Source organism: Narcine bancroftii, chromosome 3 (genome assembly GCF_036971445.1).
Source record: "Narcine bancroftii isolate sNarBan1 chromosome 3, sNarBan1.hap1, whole genome shotgun sequence".
Lineage (NCBI taxonomy): Eukaryota > Metazoa > Chordata > Chondrichthyes > Torpediniformes > Narcinidae > Narcine > Narcine bancroftii.
The window spans coordinates 298979066-299001534 of NC_091471.1; the positions used below are offsets into that span (position 1 = coordinate 298979066).

General features: G+C 38.2%; 1 protein-coding gene across 1 annotated transcript in view; it reads left to right on the forward strand.

Annotated features, from left to right (window-relative positions):
- LOC138756851 (mucin-16-like) overlaps window positions 1–22469 on the forward strand; it is a 69261-nt gene that overhangs the window by 42126 nt on the left and 4666 nt on the right. The window contains exons 33-50 of the mRNA XM_069923243.1: window positions 407–543; window positions 630–697; window positions 1709–1878; window positions 2017–2043; window positions 5523–5659; window positions 5746–5813; window positions 6578–6747; window positions 6885–6911; window positions 10179–10315; window positions 10402–10469; window positions 11683–11852; window positions 11971–11997; window positions 12789–12949; window positions 13034–13101; window positions 13677–13846; window positions 14227–14399; window positions 17356–17423; window positions 21742–21902. Coding sequence (XP_069779344.1) covers window positions 407–543; window positions 630–697; window positions 1709–1878; window positions 2017–2043; window positions 5523–5659; window positions 5746–5813; window positions 6578–6747; window positions 6885–6911; window positions 10179–10315; window positions 10402–10469; window positions 11683–11852; window positions 11971–11997; window positions 12789–12949; window positions 13034–13101; window positions 13677–13846; window positions 14227–14399; window positions 17356–17423; window positions 21742–21902 — 2007 coding nt within the window. The remainder of the gene's footprint in view (window positions 1–406; window positions 544–629; window positions 698–1708; window positions 1879–2016; window positions 2044–5522; window positions 5660–5745; window positions 5814–6577; window positions 6748–6884; window positions 6912–10178; window positions 10316–10401; window positions 10470–11682; window positions 11853–11970; window positions 11998–12788; window positions 12950–13033; window positions 13102–13676; window positions 13847–14226; window positions 14400–17355; window positions 17424–21741; window positions 21903–22469) is intronic.

The following is a 22469-nucleotide window of genomic DNA, read 5'->3' on the forward strand; positions in this document are numbered from 1 at the left end:
TTCTTGCCCCAACTCATGTCAGACACACAGATAGAATGCTGATAAGCTGATGCATATCGCAACCAGAAGGAGCAAAGATCAGAGATTAGAGCTACAATACCAATTTGGAGAAATGTTGAAGACTCTTATTTAGTATCAATCACATCCTTTTCTGCACCAGGACACAGACAATTCCATGTTCCTGTTTATATTAGTTCTGAAACTAATATTAAATGCAATAGACAAAACTGTTGAATACCAACATCGTCTTTGCTCTTGGTATCATATCTGGTCCCATTGCAGTCAAACATTCTACTGACTTTCCAACATCCATGGTAATCCTAATTTCTGTCTATAGGAAAAAAATAATTCTGCATCGCAATGTTTTAATGATCTGATAAATATTTTTACTCATTTTTCTGCACAGCACCACCACCAATTCAGGTGATGAATCCCTTCGATTTTAATGTGACCTTCGATATAACTGACTTGGCTTCTACAGAGTTCTTACAAAATCCCAAATCTTCATTGTTCAACTCTGCTTCTCGTCTTATTGTTGCTCAGGTCAGTTGACAATTTAATAATTGAGATAATTAAATGATTGCTTGTTTTTTATTTCATCTAAAACTCCAACTGTTGCTTTCCTACAGCTGAACAAACTGTTTAGGAACAGTAAAATTAACAAAGAATTCTCAAGCTGCAAACTTCTCTCATTAAGGTATGGATTTTTGATATTCGTCGTGATTAAGTACTTGTTTCTAAACGATGTGATTTTAGTAAAACTACAAGGCCTCGTAAAAATACTCACATTTCTGCTTGATAATTCTCATGGTGAAAGTGGAAAGAAGTCACAGGCTGCTCTTTCTGGGAAATAACTTTTCTAGACGAGAGGGAAAAGATTTGAGGGCTTTTTTCACATTGAATTGTCTGAGAGGATGAGCAAATGTAGGTTCTTGGGAGTCACTATCTCGGAAGATCTTTCCTGGAACCAACACACCAATGGCATCATGAAGGAAGCCTCTACTTCCTCAGGAGTTTGCGGAGGAGCTAGTGGAGATGTTCAAGTGAACCGGTACGGACTTGAAGGGCCGACATGGCCTGTTTCCGTGCTGTAAACGGTTATATGGTTATATGGTTATTTGTAGAGTGTAACACATATGCCATGCTGGAGCTTGCAAATTATTTTTTTTGCCAGTTGAATAATTGTATACAGGAGAGCGGATGTGCACAGGCACATCTGAGCATCATGCAAACATAACAAGGTACTTCCAAATTGCACAGGATTTCTGCATGGGTCACAGATATTGCACTCTTCTCAGCCAAGTAGCACCCTTGAGTGCTTGTACAATCCTGCTGCATTATTTGAGGGGAATGGTCTCCAGTGCCTGAAAGTCACCTCTAACTCTCTTCCATGCAACATGCCCCCCCAATTTTGTAGTTCATCCTTGGACTGAAGTATTCAGTTTATTCTTAGCAAATGACCCATCAGGACAAATTCATTTATCAGAAATACAACAACAGTAAGATTAATGGAATATTTGGCACATCTTATTCAAACTAACGGTTCAAATTAAATTTTTAAAAATTAATTTAAAATGAACAAACATATTACCTGCAATAAATAGATGATATCTATGCCCCAAAATTGGCCATTAGTATAAAGAAATGTATGAAATCTTAAGTGATAGCTTTCCAAATTTACTTAATAATCTCTCCATCTATTCCACAGCCCAGGAAATGAACAAAGCACCAGAGTGTTGGCAAACTGCACTTTCCGCAATGACTCTGATCCTCTGGAGGTTAACAGTGTTACGGTGTACAATGAGTTCAGAAAGTACACCAAGGGCATCACCACCTTTCCACCATATTCACTAGACAGTAACAGCCTCTATGTCAATGGTATGTATCATCAAAAGGAATTCCCTATTTTTTTCTATTTATTCCACAATTGTGATCAAATGCAAAATAATTCATGAAAACATTCAATTGCATTGCTTTATTTACCTGCTACCTGAAAACTGTCCTTTTTTTTTTCAGGTTACCATGAATTCACCCTTTCAACCAGTGAGTACAGATTTGTTTCTATATTTCGCCATCTCTTCCCTTTTCACTAGGAGTTAGTAACTATAAATATTCTTTGTCCCTGATGAATTCACCTGCAAGAAGCACGTCCAGATGCAGATCCATACAAGCAGAGTTAAGAAATTGGAGATAGAGTTGAATTAAGTGTGGGTCATTTGGGAGGCAGAAGGGGTGGTAGACAGGAGTTACTGGGTTACTCTCACACCTCGGTGGCAGGAGGAGTGTAGATGGTTGGTGGTCTGTAGAGGGAAAAGTACCAGGCAGTTAATGCAGGGAACTCTGTGGCCGATAGCCTTAATAACAAGTGTAATATTTTGGACACTGTTGTGGGGGGACAACCTAACAGGGACAAGCCATGGCAATCAGGTCACTGGCACATAATCTGGTTCTGTGACTAAGAAAGGAAGGGAGGAGAAGCAGCGAGTTGTTGTGATAGGGAATTCCATAGTTAGGGGGTCAGATAAGAGCTTCTGTGGATTGTTACCCGTGCCATGAGCTAATGAATTTAGGAGGATAATGTAGCTTCACACATGACTAAATACATGGTGTAGGAGGGAAGGCTTCAGGTTTCTAGATCATTGGGATCTCTTCCAGGGAAGGTGGGATCTGTTCCGATAGGACAATTTGAAATTGAATTGGAAGGGAACCAATAACCTTGTGCAAAGGTTTGCATGTGCAGCTCTGGAGAGTTTAAACTAGGGGGATGGGAAGCAGGGTGTCAGAGCAGAGCCAATGGAGGAGGAAAATGATTAGGTAGAAATTGCTTGCACCATTAGAAGTCAATGGGTTATAAGTGGTAGTAATGTTCTCAGGTGCACCTATTTCAATGCAAGGAGTATTGTAGGAAAGGCAGACAACGTTAGAGCATTGATCGGTTGTAGAATTATGACATTGTGGCCATTCATGAAACTTGGTTGCAGGATGGGCAGGACTGGCAGCTCAATGTTCTGGGGTTCCACTGCTTTAGCTGCAATAGATCGGAGTGGGTGGGAATGTATGAGAGAGGAATGGCATTGCTCAACGGGGAAAATATGACACCAGTTCTCAGGCAGGAGAGATCAGAGGGCTAATCTACTGAGGCTATATGGGTGACGGATCTGAGGAACAGGAAATGTATGATCACACTCATGGGGTTTGTATTATAGACTGCCCAATAGTCAAGAATTGGAAGAGCAAATCTCTAGAGAGATAGCAGACATCTAAAAGAAACAATGTTGTGTTAGTAGGTGGTTTTAATGATACACATATTGACTGGGACACTCATACTGTAAAAGGGCTGGATGGATGACTAAATGTTTGTCAAATGTGTTCAGAAGACTATACTCTCTCTCTCTCACACACACACACACACACACACACACACACACACACACACACACACACACACACACACACACACACACACACACACACACACAAATAGAGAGGTCCAACTGGAGAGAGTGCAACAAAAACAACCTTCTATTCAATGTCAGGAAAACACAGTAGCTAATTGATGAGTTCAGGAAGGGTAAGACACAGGTATACAAATCAGTGATCACTTGGGGATCAGACATAAAGAGGGTGAAGAAAGGGAATATGTGGAGTCACTATATTGGAGGATCTTTCCCGGACCCAACACACTAATGGGATTGTGAAGAAAGTTCGTAAGTGCCTCTACTTCCTCAGGTGTTTGGGGTGGTTTGGTGTGACAGCAAAAACCCTGGCAAAGTTTTACAGATGTGTGGTGGAAAGAGTGCCGACTGGCTGCATCACAGTCTGGTACAGGGAGACCGATAGCATGAGTATAAAGCCCTCCAAAATGTAGTGGACATAGCTCAGAAGATTACAGGTAAAACCCTCCCACTATCGAGAACATCTACAGGGAACACTGCTGTTGCTGAGCAGCAGCAATCAACAGAGATCCACACCACACAGCACATGCTCTGTTCTCACTACAGCCATCAGGAAAGAAATATAGGCGCCACAAGACTCACATCATCAGGTACAGGAACAGCTGCTACCCTTCCACCATCAGACTCGTCAACAACAAACTCACTCAGGGACTTGCTTCGGGACTCTTACTTGTGCACTTTGTTGATTTTTTAAAATTCTCTCTATTGCACAGACAGGTTGTTTACATTTGTGAGCAGTTTCTGGTCCTTTATTTATTCACATGTATACGCTGTGTACAAATTATTTTGCACTACCAGTAGGTGGTAATTCTGCTTCACCTACAGAAATAAAATCTCAGGGTTTTATGTGATGTCATGTATGTATTCGACAATAAATCTGAAATCTGCTCTACTGGTTCTTCCATCAGGGAACAAGCCAGGACAAGCATCAGAAGTACTATTATGTGTCGGGGAACATTTTGAGTCCCATGATCATAATGCCATTAGTTTCAAAAAATTATGGAGAAGGATAGGCCTGAGCCTCAGGCTGAGATTCTAAATTGAAGAGAGCCCAATTTTGAGGATATGAGAAAGGATCTAGAATGCACGGCTTTGGATAAGTTGTTTTCAGGTAAATAGGTGGAGAATGTTCAAAGGTGAAATTTTGACAGGGAAGAGTTTGTATGTTCCTGTTAGGATTAAAACCAAGATTAGCAGGCATAAGGAACCTTGATTTTTGAGGGATAGTGGAAATCTGGTTTGGAAGGTGTACAGCAACACGGAACAGATGAGGCATTCGAGAAGTATAAAAAAATGCCTCAAGGAAAACCACAAGATGTTACCTGTCAGCAATTACAGTTACTAATTTGAAACTTGTACAAGATTATAGCACAACGTTAATCAAATTCTCCTCTGCACCAGAACATCAAGTAGCAATAGACAACAATATATTCAGCGTCACTGCACACTACGGGCCCACACAATTGGTCATAACAGGTAGAACTGGGAGTTTGTGAACATTAGCACGCAGCAGAAAATTAGTACTGCTTATTTAGTTTCCTGATTGCATAACATGTATCAATGCTTGTTTCCCACTCCAATCCAACTGAGAACTTAAAATGTGAGCTTTCAAGTTGATGCGTCATTATTATTTTCAACAGAAAGTCAGTGAATGTGACTTCTTCTTGCCCCAACTCATGTCAGACACACAGATAGAATGCTGATAAGCAGATGCATATCGCAACCAGAAGGAGCAAAGATCAGAGATTAGAGCTACAATACCAATTTGGAGAAATGTTGAAGACTCTTATTTAGTATCAATCACATCCTTTTCTGCACCAGGACACAGACAATTCCATGTTCCTGTTTATATTAGTTCTGAAACTAATATTAAATGCAATAGACAAAACTGTTGAATACCAACATCGTCTTTGCTCTTGGTATCATATCTGGTCCCATTGCAGTCAAACATTCTACTGACTTTCCAACATCCATGGTAATCCTAATTTCTGTCTATAGGAAAAAAATAATTCTGCATCGCAATGTTTTAATGATCTGATAAATATTTTTACTCATTTTTCTGCACAGCACCACCACCAATTCAGGTGATGAATCCCTTCGATTTTAATGTGACCTTCGATATAACTGACTTGGCTTCTACAGAGTTCTTACAAAATCCCAAATCTTCATTGTTCAACTCTGCTTCTCGTCTTATTGTTGCTCAGGTCAGTTGACAATTTAATAATTGAGATAATTAAATGATTGCTTGTTTTTTATTTCATCTAAAACTCCAACTGTTGCTTTCCTACAGCTGAACAAACTGTTTAGGAACAGCAAAATTAAAAAAGAATTCTCAAGCTGCAAACTTCTCTCATTAAGGTATAGATTTTTGATATTCGTCGTGATTAATTACTTGTTTCTAAACGATGTGATTTTAGTAAAACTACAAGACCTCATAAAAGTACTCACATTTCTGCTTGATAATTCTCATGGTAAAAGTGGAAAGAAGTCATAAACTGCTGTTTCTGGGAAATAACTTTTCCAAAACAAAATTGTGCATTTGTAGAGTGTAACACATTTGCCATGCTGGAGCTTGCAAATTTCTTTTGTGCCAGTTGAACAATTGTATGCAGGAGAGCGGATGTGCACAGGCGCATCTGAGGCATGCAAACATAAACAGCATTTCCAAATTGAACAAAAAATCTGCATGGGGCACAGACATTGCACTCTTCTCAGCTAAATATCACCCTTGAGTGCTTGTAAAATCTTGAGAGGAATGGTCTCTAGTGCCTGAAAGTTACCTCTGACTCTCTTCCATGTAACGTACCCCCCAAATTTGTAGTTCATCCTTGGACTGAAGTATTCAGTTCGTTTCTTAGCAAATGACCCATCAGGACAAATTCGTTTATCACAAATACAACAACAGTAAGATTAATGGAATATTTGGCACATCTTATTCAAACTAACGGTTCAAATTAAATTTTTAAAAATTAATTTAAAATGAACAAACTTATTACCTGCAATAAATTGGTTACATAGATGATATCTATGCCCCAAAATTGGCCATTAGTATAAAGTAATGTATGAAATCTTAAGTGATATCTTTCAAAATTTACTTAATAATCTCTCCATCTATTCTACAGCCCAGGAAATGAACAAAGCACCAGAGTGTTGGCAAACTGCACTTTCCGCAATGACTCTGATCCTCTGGAGGTTAACAGTGTTACGGTGTACAATGAGTTCAGAAAGTACACCAAGGGCATCACCACCTTTCCACCATATTCACTAGACAGTAACAGCCTCTATGTCAATGGTATGTATCACCAAAAGGAATTCCCTATTTTTTTCTATTTATTCCACAATTGTGATCAAATGCAAAATAATTCATGAAAACATTCAATTGCATTGCTTTATTTACCTGCTACCTGAAAACTGTCCTTTTTTTTTCAGGTTACCATGAATTCACCCTTTCAACCAGTGAGTACAGATTTGTTTCTATATTTCGCCATCTCTTCCCTTTTCACTAGGAGTTAGTAACTATAAATATTCTTTGTCCCTGATGACTTCATCTGCAAGAAGCACGTCCAGGTGCAGATCCATACAAGCAGAGTTAAGAAATTGGAGATAGAGTTGAATTAAGTGTGGGTCATTTGGGAGGCAGAAGGGGTGGTAGACAGGAGTTAAAGGATTACTCTCACACCTTGGAGACAGGAGGAGTGTAGATGGTTGACTGTCTTTAGAGGGAATGGTACCAGGCAGTTTGTGCAGGGAACCCTGTGGCTATTCCTCTCAATAACAAGTGTACCATCTTGGATACTGTTGTGGGGAATGACCTATCAGAGACAAGCCACAGCGATCAGGTCTTTAGCAGAGAGTCTAGATCTGTTGCTAAGAACAAAAGGAAGGAGAAGAGTGGGCTGCAGTGAGACTGGGATTCCATAGTTATGGGGACAGTTAAAAGGTTTTGTAGAAGAGATGAAGGATCTCAGGATTGCTATCCGTACCACTTGCTAATGAAGTTAGAAGTAGGCAGACAATGCATCTTAAAATGTGGCTAAAGACATGGTGCAGGAGGGAGGGCTTCAGGATTCTGGATCATTGGACTCCCTTCTAGGGAAGGTGGGACCTCTTCCAATAGGAAGAAAGAAAAGAAAGCAAGGTCCCACGTGGAGGTTAGTCAGGAAGGTTCAGACACTAAGGATTCATAAAGAAGTAATGAACTGGATTTGACAATGGGTGTACAGGAGATACCAGACAGTAGTGGTGTATAATGCTTCTCAGACTGGAGGGCTGTGACTAGTGATGACTCAGGCATCGGTGTTGGGACCATTTTTGTTTGTCATCTATATCAATGATCTCGATGATAATTTGGTAAGTTGAATCAGCAAGTTTACAGATGTCACTAATATTAAAGGCATTGTGGACAATGAAGAAGATTTTCAGAGCGTGCAGATGGGCTGAAAAATGGCAGGAGGAATTTACTGCATTTTGGAAGGACAAACAAAGAAAGGTCATACATGGTAAATGGTAGGGCACTGAGGATTGTGGTAGAACAGAGTGGGAATACAGGTACATAATTCCTTGAAAGCAGCATCACAGGTGAATACGGTCATAAAGATAGCTTTTGGCATATTGGCCTTCATAAATCAAAGTCCTGAGTATAGCAATTGGGATGTTATGGTAAAGTAGTATAGGACATTGGTGAGGCCATATTTGCAGTATTGTGTGCAGGTTTGGTCATTTAACTACAGGAAAGATATCAGTAAGCTAGAAAGAGCGCAGAGAAGATTAACCTGGATGTCAGGAACTGGGTTTCAGGGAAAGGTTAAACAGGTTAGGACTTTATTCCCTGGAGTTTAGAAGAATGAGGGGAAATTTGATAGAAGTATTTAAAATTATGATATGTATAGACAGAGTAAATTTAGATAGGCTTTTTCCACTGAGGGTAGGTGAGATACAAACCTGAGGATATGGGTTAAGAATGAAAGTGGGAAAGTTTAGTGAGTGGTGGGAGTGTGGAATGAGCTGCCAGTTGAGGTGCTGAATGCAGGCTGAATTTTCACATTGAAGAAGAATTTGGACAGGTACATGAGTGGAGAGGAATGTAAGGCTATGCACAGTGAAGGTCAGTGGATCATGGCACAAAACAAAGCTCGGCACAGGCTAGAAGGGCCAAAAGTGCCTGTTTCTGTGCTGTTCTCTGGTTAAATACTCCCTAAATGTGGTCCTTGGTCATGATGCATTAATGGCAAGTGTGTGACAATAGAAAGATTATATCGGTCCTTGATGTTGAGCTGACCTATATATCCTACAAAAAAATAAACTAAGTCCTAACACTCTATTATTCTTTCATCCATGTGCCTGTCCAAGAGTCTCTCAAATGTCCCTAAGGTTTCAGCCTCTATCACCATCCCTTTCAAAGCATTCCAGACACTCACAACTCTGTGTAAATAACATACCTTTAATGACTCCCCTAAACTTTCTTCCCTTCACTTTGTACACATGCTACTCCCACCCTGGGGAAAAGGTGCTTTCCCATCCAGGCAACATACTGGTGAATCTCCTCTACACCATCTAGATCCTTCCTAAAATGAGGAGACCAGAACTGAATGCAATATTTTAAGTGTGGACTCATCAGAGATTTGTAGACTTGCAACATGACATCTCAACTCTTGAACTCAATCTCACGACTACTGAAGCCCAGCATCACAAAAGCCTTCTTAACTATCCTATCAACCTGCATAGTAACCTTGTGGGATGTATGAATGTGAACCCCTCTGTTCTTCACACTGTTAAGTATCCGACCATTAACCCTGTACTCAAACCTTCAGACTTGTCCTTCCAAAATGCATCACTTCATACTTATCTAGATTGAACTCTATCTGCCACTTTAAAGCACACTCTGCATCCTGCCTTTATCCTTTTATAACCTACAACAACCTTCAACATTATCCACAACTCCCCCAACCATTGCTTCAACCGCAAATTACTGAACCGTCCTTCTGCTTTTTCAACAAGGTCATTTATAAAAATAGCAAAGAGCAAGAGTCCCAGAAAAGGTCACTGTGGAACACAACTTGCCATTGACCACCAGGCAAAATACTCTCTGTCCACTACTACTCTCTGCTTTCTACAGGCAAGACAATTCTGAATCCACATAGCCAAGGTTCCATGGATGCCATGCTCATGACTATCTTTCTTTTCTTTTTCAATCTTATTATTCACTTTATAATAATAAACATATACACACATAGTGTATATGAATACATAATAAGTACAGAAAGAAACACACTTTGTACAGACTAGAGAAAGATTAGCACTCTGCTTTAGAAAAAGAAAGCAAGAAAAAGAATATCAAATTATCATCCAAATTGTTATTGTTCTGATTTTCTGAAAATATTTCACAAATGCTCCCAACATACTTTGAAAATTTATATTTTTATCAATTACAGAGCATTGGATTTTCTCTAAGTTAACACAAGACATAATTTCACATAACCAATAAGCATGAGTGGCCAGAACAGCATCCTTCCACCTAAGTAGCACAGCACATCTTGCCATAAGCTAAGTAAAAGATGGTATTTGACATTTAGTTGGCATTAAATTCATGCCGTTCTATCTTGCCAAAGAGAACAGCTAAAGGATTAGGGTCTAAGATTAAGTCTGAAAAACCTTTTTTCTTAAATTAAGAAACTCGATGTTTTAACAATCAGATGAATATTTTTTTCTCATTTTTCTTCACAGCACCACCTCCAATTCAGGTGATGAATCACTTTGATTTTAATGTGACCTTTGTTATAACTGACTTGGCTTCAACAGCGTTCTTACAAAATCCCGATTCTCTATTGTACAACTCTGCTTCTCGTCTTATTGTTGCCCAGGTCAGTTGACAATTTAATAATTGAGATAATTAAATGATTGCTTGTTTTTTATTTCATCTAAAACACCAACTGTTGCTTTCCTACAGCTGAACAAACTATTTAGGAACAGTGAAATTAACAAAAGATTCTCAGGCTGCGAAGTTCTCTCATTAAGGTATGGATTTTTGATATTCGTCATGATTAATACTTATAAACTCTGTAACTTAGTAAAAATACACGGAACAGTAAAAGCTTTCACATTTCCTCACATGGATATTGGTGGTATTGGATCATATCTACATCATTCACAGGCATTGTCGTTTATTCATGGAAAGTTAGTCATAAGTCTCCTGAAGCCCTATTACATAATTCAGTGAAATTTTTAAAAATCTAATTTGAAGCCAGGTCATCGAATGCAATGGTGGGAACACCTCAGTTAAATTTTCTAAGTAATATCCTTCTCCGATATCATCCACTCCCTCTTCAGGACAAATTAATTTCTCAGAAACACTTCAACAATTTAATATATTGGATTTAATTTCCAAATGATAATAACAGAAAAACATAAGAAATAGGAACAAAAGTAGGCCTCCCGGCCCGTCGAGCCTACTTCGCCATTTAATGAGATCATGGCTGATCTGATGATCGGCTCATCTCCACCTACCTTCCTTTTCCCCATATCCCTTAATTCCCTACTTTGTAGAAATCTATCCAACCTTATCTTAAATATATTCACTGAGGTTGCCACCACTGCTTCAATGGGCAGCAAATTCCATAGATTCATCACCCTCTGAGAAAAACAGTTCCTCTTCATCTCCATGCTAAATCTTAACCTTTATCTCGAGACTATGTCCCCAGTTCTAATCTTTCCCACCAATGGGAACTACTTATCTATCTTTACCTTATCTGTACCTTTGTTTATCATGCACCAAAACTAGTTTGAGAATTGACAAACATATTATCTGCAGCTGTATGAGGTAGCTTAGCCCCAACATTTTGAAATTAAATTGTTAAATGGATGAAGTTTTACATTTTGGATGTAAAGAATCAAAATATAGTTTCGTGACTCACAATCTTTGCTCTTCAATCTATGTGAATATTATGCTGCACATCCTGGGTATACCAATAAATACTCTCAATCAGCATTTTGGAAATTACTTTGATATTCTGGTATTTGTCAAGCATTTCACCACCAGTTCTTTGTGTGACTTGGTTCACTACGGACACAGTTCAAACCAGTTCACTGTTGCAGTTGGAGCGGAAATATAATCGCAGTGAGAGCTTGAGTAACTTTAGCACCAGCAACATTTATTATTCGAAAAGAATGTGTGAGGAGGATTTCAAAATAGTTCCTAATTTAATTAATTGCCTCTCCATCTATTTCACAGTGCTGAACATATTCAGGGCACCAGAGTGAATGCAAAATGCACTTTCAGAAATGACTCCGATCCTCAGGAAGTGAACAAGGTCACCGTGTATCGTATGTTCAGAGACCAGACCGAGGGCATCTCCACCTTTGGAATATATTTGTTGGAAAGTAACAGCCTCTATGTGAATGGTATTTATCGTTTGCAGGAATTATTTGTTTAGTTTAATTACTTTAAATTGAGAATTTCAGAAAAAAACAATGAATTGTTTTCCTTTTCATGATCATTTACGTCTATTCAATTTTTCAGGTTATACTGAATCCACTCCTTCAATCAGTGAGTATTTTTGGTCTCAATAGTTCCCTCATATTTGTAGAGGATAACAACAGTAAATATACTTTAACATCTCAATAAATAGTATCTATGGAAGCCTTCTTATTGGTGATGAGGTGATGGCAAAAGTTATAAAGAAATATAGCACTGAAACATTGACCCTCCAGCCAACCACATCAGTGACTCTCGAACAAATCCCAACACTAATTTTTGTACCTTCTTATAACCCTAATCTTTGATACTCTGAATTTCTCTCCCTTCGGATCCTGTGAAGGAATCTCCTTTGATTGTTTATAAGTACATTCCTTAAGCCTCTTCTATCAATGTGCTTCATGCATAATTTTTTTTGAGCTCACCCCAAGGCCTATTTAGATCATGTGCAACTTCAAGGCAATAACACCTCACTGACAATTTTAATACCTGCAACTTTCAAACACTTTGGGTTTTGTGATATTTGCCTAGGTTCATGGAATTGATTATATAAGCTCATAAAAACATGGCAGCTAAACAACTCACATTTAAAATGTAAGGCAAATCCACTTTAGAAACTCTCATCAGGGCACTTTATTAAGTTTAACTTCATAAGTTTCCTTTTCTCACATATACCAATGGATGAACTGATAACCAAATAATTGCAAAATAGAATTTGACAAGATAACACTTTAGTCCAGAGGTTAAAGATAAAGATCCAATTTTAGAATTGTAATTCTTCATTCCAAATGTCATTGGTGAAGTTTGGAAATGTTTTATTTCAGTCTGTGGCATTCTTACCATAATATTTCCTTTCCCTGCAGGTGAAAGTCCAATTGTGGTTGTCACAGTACAACCGAATAAAGAAACACGACTCCTTGATTTTAATGTCACTTTTACTATAACTAACTTGAAATTCACGCAAAATTTACAAAATCTCAATACTCCTGAGTATGAACGTGAATCAAACGATGTTTTAGATTCGGTAAGTTTAAAATGAATTATGATTTGATATTATGATTGACTGGTTTACTCTGTTCTCTAAAACGTTTATTGTTGATTTTGGTAGCTCAACAAATTGTACAGCAAAAGCAAGATAGCAGAAACATTCTCAAATTGTAACAGGATAACTTTCAGGTAAGATGTTTTTACTGATTCTTCATTAACAGTATCTAATCTGCTTGAAAGTAAAGCAGGAAATGCTTCATACAAAATAGGTCAGTCAATAACAGTGGCACGAACTGTGTTTCCATGGACATAATTTTAGAGAAAAGATTTCAGTCTATCTGGAAATCATTTTAAAATCAAACAATCTTGCTTCATGAAACATAAAAATTTTTTTTTAATTAATATGTCACAAGAGGAAAGTACTGGAAAATATTGCTCGTGGTTAACAAGCTGCATAGCATTTTAATTTTAACAATGTGACTGATTCTCACAGTTCAAGCTTGTGGGAAGGTCATTTGATAAGTTATATCATCAAGAATAGATTATCAAATATCTTTAGACCACTCATAATGACCAATTTTAATATATCACTAATTCACATTATCCTTTCAGCATTAGAGAGTGATTAAAGAATAGTTATCTTAGTTATTTTGTAAAATATATATTCATGCAAAATATCTCAAAATAAAATATTTCAGTGAAACAAATCAATATTACAGTTTGTAATTACATTAATTGATTACATGTCTCTTTGCTTTTTACAGTCCTGGAAATACCGAGGATACGAAAGTTGAAGCACTTTGTTCTTTTAAAAATGATCCTACAAAGGCAACAGTTAATAAAGTCACTGTCTACAATGAATTCAGGGATAATACTGAGGAAATCACTGAATTGGGAACACATTCATTGAATGAAAATAGCCTCTATGTAAATGGTATGCATTCGTTCAAATGCATTTCTGGAATGCAACTAAAGAGCAAGTCGTTACTTAAACCAAAATAAATTAGATTGATGCAAATATGTTTCATAATTATGAACAATTCAAGCTCCAGTACCCTCATTATGACATAAAACAGGAAACTTTTCTCCTAGTACTGACAATCACATTATGGGTCATTGAAATCCAGATCATGGAAGCTATAAGAAAGAGTTAACGGCAGACCGTTCAAAAGAACAGAAAATTAATGAAGTTCTCACTTTCTTCACAAAAAATATACCAAGAATCTAATTGAAATCCTGAACCTGTTGAGGTATTTAATATTCATTTATAGTCTCTCATTGACAACATTTTAATGATTCACATCTTAATTTTAGGCTATCAAGAGCTGAAACCAGTTACACAACCAACTCTATCCACACTTGGAGGCCGAAATGGAGACTTGTCATTTGAAGTGAATTTCACAATAATAAACAGAAATTTTACTGAAGCACTTAATGACCAAAATTCCCCAGAATTTCAAAGGATAGTTGCCAAAATTACTGCAATGGTAAGGAAAATCTTTTCAACAGTGCTTGAAATTTAAATTACGCGTATTTCCTTGAAAATGGTAATTCAAGTGGAAAAAATGTTTGGCTTAAAGAGTACAAAAGTTGGAACCTCATGATTCATCCATACAAGACATTGGTGTGCAGTTCTGGTCGCCCAGCTGTAGAAAAGATGTCAATAAATTGGAAGGGGTGCAGAGGATATTCACCAGGATATTGTCGGGACTGGAGGGGTTGAGTTAAAGGAAGAGGTTGGATAGTCTGCGTCTTTATTCCCCAGAGTGAAGAAGATAGAAATTTACAAAATCATGAGGGGTGTGGATAAAGTGACTGCTCAGTCTTTTTTCCAAACGTTATTGATTCTGGAACTAAAAGCCATAGGTTTAAGGTGAGAAGGGAAAGAATTAGGAGGGACATTTATGAACATTATACTCCATCTGCCAGACCCAGCCCACTCAATTTATCTGCATCTATCAGCAGACTCTCCACATTCTCTGGATCATTTGCTTTTCCACTCAAGTTAGAGGCATCGCCAAACTTAGAAACACAACACTCGGACCCCTCTACCAAATCATTTATGTGTATAGTGAATAATTGTGGGACCAGAACTGTCCTCTGCTGCACTCCACTCACCTTTTATCCCATCTCTTAGCCTATTATTGGTTAACTAATCTTCTATCCATGCTAATACACTACCCCCAATTCCATGCATCCTTGATTTATGGATGTCTTTTATGTAGCACCTTATCAAATGACTTCTGTAAACCCTGTTCCCCTCTATCCAATGCACTCAAAGAACTCCAATAAATTTATTACACAGGACCTGTCTTTTCTGTATCTGTTCTCTATCTGTTTGATGAAACAATTTCTATCCATGTCCATAATGTATAGGAGAAGTAGGCTATTTGGCCCATCAAGTCCGTTCCGCTATCCCACTCAGCACCACTCTCCTGCCTTCCCCCCATAATCTTTGACCATTCAGATATCTATCCAACTCTGCCTTAAACCAATGACCGAGCCTTCAAGCTGCCTGTGGCAGCAAATTCCAGACGTTCACCACTCTGGCTAAAGAAATTCTTCCACATCTCTGTTTTAAATGGGTGCCTTTCAATCCTGAAGTTGTGTCCTCTTGTGCTTGACTCAACTCAACTTGGGAAGCAACTTTGCCACATCTACTCTGACTAGGCCTTTCAACATTCAAAATACTTCTCTAGGGTCCCACCTCATTCTTCTGAACAAGAAGTGTAGTCCAAGAGCCGTCAAACGTTCATCATATACTAATCCCTTTATTCCTGGAATCATTCTAATGAATCTTATCTGAAACTTCTCCAATACCAGCACATTCTTCCTTAAATAAAGTGTCCAAATCTGAACCCCGAACTCTAACCCAAGCCTCACCAGTGCTATGTGAAACTTCAACATCACATTCCTACTCTTGTATCTTATTCCTCTAGATATCAATGTCCACATTGTATTGACCTTCTTCAACAGCAACTCAACCTGGAGGTATTCTGAATAAGTATTCCTAAGTGCCTTTGCACCTCCGAAGCTTGAATTTTCACCCCTTCCAAATAATAGTCTGCCCTTTTATTCCTTCTACCAAAATGCATGACTGTACTCTTTCCAACATAGTATTTTATTTGTCACTTCTTTTCTTATCCACCTAGTCTTTCTCTCTGCAGCTTCTCCATTTCCTCCTCACTACCCTGCCCCTCCTCTTATCTTTGTATCATCTACAAACCTAGCCACAAGCCTTTTATTCTGCAATCTAAATCATTATCATACAATGTAAAAAGAAGTGGCTCCAACACTGATACCTGTAGAACACCACTTGTAACCGTTATCCAGATGTCTCACTATTTCTTCCTCAAGATAGCCTCAACATTTTCCCAACCATAGACATTAAGCTAATGAGCCTTTCGTTACCTGCCTTTTTCCTACAACCTATTTTATACAACAGCCTGACATTTACAGTCTTCCAATTCTCAGAAAGCAGAGTATTTTTGGTAAATTACCACAAATGCCTCCACCATAACCTCACCATTTCTTTCAGTATTCTGGGATGCATTCCATCAGGACAAAAGGACATATTTACCTTTAGATCCAAAGTTAGGTAAATATCACTCTTTGGCTTGTAAGCGATGTCTTCCACTGTGATAACTGTCACAAAATAGTTGTTTATCTCATATCCCAAAATTAATTCACCCTTCATGTTTTCCAAAGACCAACACTTATTTTTACCACCCTTTTACATTTGATATAATTATAAAAACTTTTACTATCTGTATTTATATTTTGCGCTAGTTTACTTTCATAATCTATCTTTCCTTTTTTTACTGCTTTCTCAAGGTTTAAGGTCACTTTATTATCATAAGTGTTGGTCTTTGTTGCTTTTTTAAAGTTTTCCAATTCCCACTGCTCTTGGCCACTTTATATGCATGAGCTTTTAATTTAATTTAATGCCTTCCTTTATTTCCTTAGTTATCCACGGCTGACTTTTCATACTGTCATTGTATGTAACTGGAATATACTTTTGCTGATCACTGTTCCTCGACTGTCCCATCAATATTGCCGGTGTTCCAAGTCTACACTTGCCAACTCCTCCCTCATCCCATTGTCGCCTTGGTTTACTGCCTGTGCCACTGTAATGTTATTACTTAGTAGCCTATAAAAATTCACACCAATGTATTTTTCCCCTCTTACTACTCCTAATATCCACCCAGATGGATTTCTGGTCCTTTGATCTTATCTCTCACTTTTGCCACAATCTCATCCATAATTAATAGCCCTTTGTATTGATTTGAGCCACAAGTTCATTGACCTTGTTTAGAATGATATGGGCAAAGTATGATATCATGTATAATCCTTGTAATAAAAGTTCTGCTTTTTAAATCTGATTCAAAATTTCCATGAAATTTGGTGTTTTGAAAATTGTTCAATCACCGTTATGTTTTGCAGCTTACAAAATTATATACAAACAGCTTATTGAAAGACAGCTACCGCACCTGTGTAATTACAGGTCTGAGGTAAGAGGGTTTCTTCCACATTTTAAATATTTTTGAAATTAAAAAAAACCTATTAATCCAGCTCAACGACAGTATTTAATACTGTTTTGTGAACAAATTTTAACCTGTGTGTAATGCGCGTCGAAAGAACCAAAGACTTGTTGATCCAAACCAAGGCTTTTATTAACTAAAAGACTGGAGCATATCACAAGTAGGTCGACCAGTCCAGAATGACCTGGTCTGGTTAGGAGCAATCCTTTAAGACCTGCCAGTAGGTGTGGCTAAGCTCTCAGCGAATCACAGTCATCCTACACTACCATCTGTACATGTACACATTGGTGATAGAATCTGTACTATCACACTGTGTCAGTAGCAAAATTGAACCATGTAGTGAAACTGAAATCTGGCTCAGTTCAGATATTTATTATTTGCTTTTGATTACAGTTAAGCCATATTTAGAGATTATATAGTTCCAAAACAGCCCCTTGACCAACCCTATTCATACCACCCATCAAGTACTAAATTGAATTGAATTTAATGTCACGTGTACAAACGTACTGTATAAAGCATTATTTAGCATACTATTGAGTCAAGTCAATTTCTTACAGCAGAAAGAGTAATAATGACAAAATAAACAATTAAATGAACAACAGTGTGGGGAGCAGTGCTACAATAAATCAAGTAATGCAAGGTACACAGCAAATAACAAAAGCAGATTGTATGGTATAGAGAAAAGTAGTTAAAAACAGTGCAAGGGGTCCATTTAAGATCTGATGGCAGCAGAAAATAAACTGTCCTGGTATCTGAAGTTTCATATTTCCAATCTCGTATCTTCTGCTCGACAGACGTAAGTGGGAGAACAGCGCACAACCGGGGTGGGACAGGTCCTTCAATATGGTAGCAACTTTCCCAAGAATGGAGGTATCGGTGGAGTCAATAGAGGGGATGCTGGATTGTATACCAGCCTTAGCTCCATTCTCAGCTCTCTGCAGTTTTATTGCAGTAGTCAATAAGATGCATCCAGAAAGGATACTTTCAAAGTTTAAAGTTCAGATTTATTGTCAGAGTATATACATGACATCACATACAAGTCTGAAATTCTTTTTCCTCGTGTAAGGCACAATTACCATGTATAGTGCAAAAAACTGTACATAAAAAGATGCAAATAGATTTTTTTAAAATTTAACCATATAGTACAGTAACAGGCAATTTCAGCTCACAAGTCCATGCAACCCAATTAACCTACACCTCCAGTATGTTTTGAATGGTGGGAGGAAACTGGAGCCCCTGGGGAAAACCCATGCAGACACGGGAAGAATGTACAATTCCTTACAAAGCAGGGGATTTGAACCCTGGTCCTGATCGCTGGAGCTGTAAAAGTATTGTGCTGACTGCTACGCCAATCATGCCATCCATGTAAACAAATGAAGAAATGTAAACAAACTGTGATACAGAGAGAAAAAATAAATAAAGTGCAAAGTAAGTCCTTAAATGAGTCTGATTGACTTTGTCTGATGGTGGAGGGGTAGCAGCTGTTCCTGAACCTGGTGGTGAGAGTCTTGTGGCACTGAGACCTCTTTCCTGATGGCAGCAGCATGTGCTGGGGGGGTGTGGATCCTTGATGATGGTTACTGCTTTCCGACATTCGCGTTCTACCCTCGATGGTGGGGAGGGTTTTTCCTGTGATGTTCTGGGGTGTGTTCACTACCTTTCTCAGGTCTTTACACTTTGGGGTATTGGAGTTCCCATACCAGACTGTGATGCAGCCCATCAGCACATTTTCCACCACACATCTGTAGAAATTTGCCAGGATTTCTGATGTCATATCAAACCTGCAAACACCTGAGGAAGAAAAGGTGCTGATGTGCTTTCTTCATACTTTCAGTACTGCATCTGTACAATTTGGTATGAGACCTTGTGGATATGCTGAATTTCCTCAGGTTTCTGAGAAAGTTGAGTCATTGTTGCAATTTCTTGATCATAAAATCAATGTGGTTGGACCAGACTAGGTTACACCTAAGAACCTGAATGTCTCCTTCATCTCCATCTCAGCAGCATTAATATAGACAGGGACATGTGCTCTGCCCCCTCCCCGTTTTCTGATCAGGTTCCTTAAATTATCTGACATTCACATAGAGGTTGTTGTTGTGACATCATGGCAGCAGACTCTTTACCTACTTCCTATACTCAATCTTGTAATTGTTTGAGGTCTGGCCTCCAACAGTGATGTCATCTGCAGCCTGCAGCAAACCTGTGTTAAGGCTGAGGATCCAGATGCAGTGGGATTTGCTAATACCTAAGTTTGGAATGAGTTTGCCTGGAAGTATATGGTGCTAATGGCAATAAAGAGGAGCCAAACATCAGGGTCCTTGCGGTCCAGGTGTTCTAGGGTAGAGTCCAAGTACAAAGATACAGGAACTCCTGTAGAACAATCTATTGTGATCGAAGGCAAGTTGTAGTGAATCGTGACTATATGGGCCATGTCTAACCTTTCAAAGCATTTCATGGATATGGGAGTCACTGGTGATGGTCACTAAGGCATGCTATCTTACTTTTCTTTATTACTAGGATAATAGTGGACCTCTTAAAGTAGGTGGGAAGTTCAGTACCTATCTGGTTTAATCCAATCAATGAGCAATTCGTAACCTTCTTGCACGGAATTCAAACCCCAGTTCAAATCGCTGGCTCTGTAAAGCCATTGAACTAACCGCTACACCAACCATGCAGCCCTTAAGAAGAATGCTATGAAATTGCCACCTTCTACGACTCTATTTTCTCAGAAGACTAAGGAAGTTTGGGATGGAGTTAAACAAGGAAGTGATTGGTGCAGAACTATTCTCTGGATGATTTTTTTAAATCTCTCAGATCCCCCTCTTATCCATGCACTCTGGTTTTAAACATCTCTGCCTTAGAAAAAGGTTTCTCATTCTTCTCCCTATCTATGCCTTCATAATCTTACATAACTCTCTCATGTCCCCTTCCCACCCCCAGCCTAATAAATTTCTCTTTTAAAGTGAAATGTTCCATTCAGTCTCCTATGCACTCTCTTCAGTGCCGTCATGCTGTGTTTACTTGTTCAAGTTTATTTGACACTTTATACCTTGGTCAGTGAGAAGGCTTCTTCTGCAAGCAATCTAAGAGTATAATAGGTCTATATTCCTACAGTTGTGTAAAATAAGAGAACAAGAACCCAATTACTGAGTACAGAGTAATAATAAAAGAAAAAAATCAATTAATATAAAGCAAGGACAATATGAGAACTTGATGGCTTCAAGGAAGGAAATTTCTACAAGATTGTTGATGTGTGATTTCACATTTTTGAGTCTGCACCCAATGGGAAGAGGGAAAAGAGAGTGTGACTGTGATGTGATGGATTCTTTAGTCTGTTGGTTTCCTTTCTTTATTAAAAGGAGATGTTGACGGAGTCCATGGAGGGAAGGGAAGTTTGTATTTTTTATTCAGGTGCCTGCATTGTGTTTTGATCATGTTGAAGGCTTCAGGCCCAAAATTTTGGTTACCCTTTACTTCTTATAGATGCTGAGTTTTTCTAGCATACTTGTGCATTGCATTCAACCCCAGCATCTGCACCAATCACTTCCTTGTTTAACTCCATCACAAACTTCCTTAGTCTTCTGAGAAAATAGAATCATTAGTGTGTTTCCTTGATCATCACTTCGACTTGGTTGGTCTATGTCAAGTTATTGGAAATGTTTACTCCCAAGAACTTGAAGCGGTCTGCTCCTTCCAATTCAGTACCATTCGTGTGGACATGGATGTCTTCTGACATCAATGGTCATCTGCATTGTCTTACTGACGTTAAGAGAGAGGATATTATCTTGGCATTATGCCACATGTATTTCAATCTCCTTCTTGTATTCCATCTCATCATTATTTGATACTTGGCCTTTCCTTTAGTGTTGTGACCAACACTGCATTCAATAATCCAGCAGTTAAAGCAGAACTTATCTTTTGAACTCAATGACCTCGGATTCAGATAGGTTTCTATGCATTTTCAATTCTGTCATCTGAGGTATGGCAAACACATGACAGAAAATACCCATTAAAAATTTAATCTAGCTAATTCATATTGAATTAAATATATAATTTCTCCACAATTCATATCGATACTGAACCATGATGTTAATTTTGTATTAAATCTTTATGTAGCCCCAAATCTACTTTTAGACCTACAGCACAGTCACAGACTCTTCTGGCCCTTGAGCCTATTCCACCCAAACACACCACCTAACCTGCAAACTCTGCACGTTTTTGTAAGTCGCTAATAAATATGCCTGAAAATTTCCTTTTGCAACTGACCCTATCCCTTTATTCCAAACAGAAGTGGATCCATTAAATGTACTTACATGTGTTACTTCAACCCAAATGCTGCAAATGAGTTAGTGACAGTTGACAAAGTCAAAACAGAATTTGCCAGGGGAACGAATGAAGTAGAGACGCTTGGAAATAACTTCCAGCTGCAAAGGGACAGCTTGTCAGTGGGTAAAGTATCAACTTTTACTTTAACTATTATGAATATTTCTATCTTTCCATTTCAATATTTTTTAAGGTTTTTCAATTTTTTGAGCTCAAGGAAATTAGCTGCAAGAATTGTGTAATATTATTAACATCAACGTTCCATTATATTGCTTCACTTTAAAATGGGATTATCAGTGGTTAATTTCAAACTATTAGGAGAACTAAAGTACTTCATGGATACATTGACCAGTTAATTCGGGTCAAGTAATATTTCTAGGAATATAAACATTATAAAATTATGATAACAGTGAGAGGATAGACAATCAGATTCTTTTCCCCCAGAGTAGAAGACAGGTGAGAGGACATGCATTTAATGTGAAGAGTGGAAGTTTAAGAGAGGTGTGTGGGTAATATTATTTTACATGAAGAGAGGTGGGTACCTGGAGTAGGCTGCCAGGATTAGTGATGGAAGTAGGTACAATAGTTGCATTTAAGAGGCTTCTAGATAGGAATGGAGGGATACCCATCAAGTGCAAACAGCAGAGTTTTAGTTTGATTTGAACATCCTGTTTGTCTCAGACATCTGGGCCA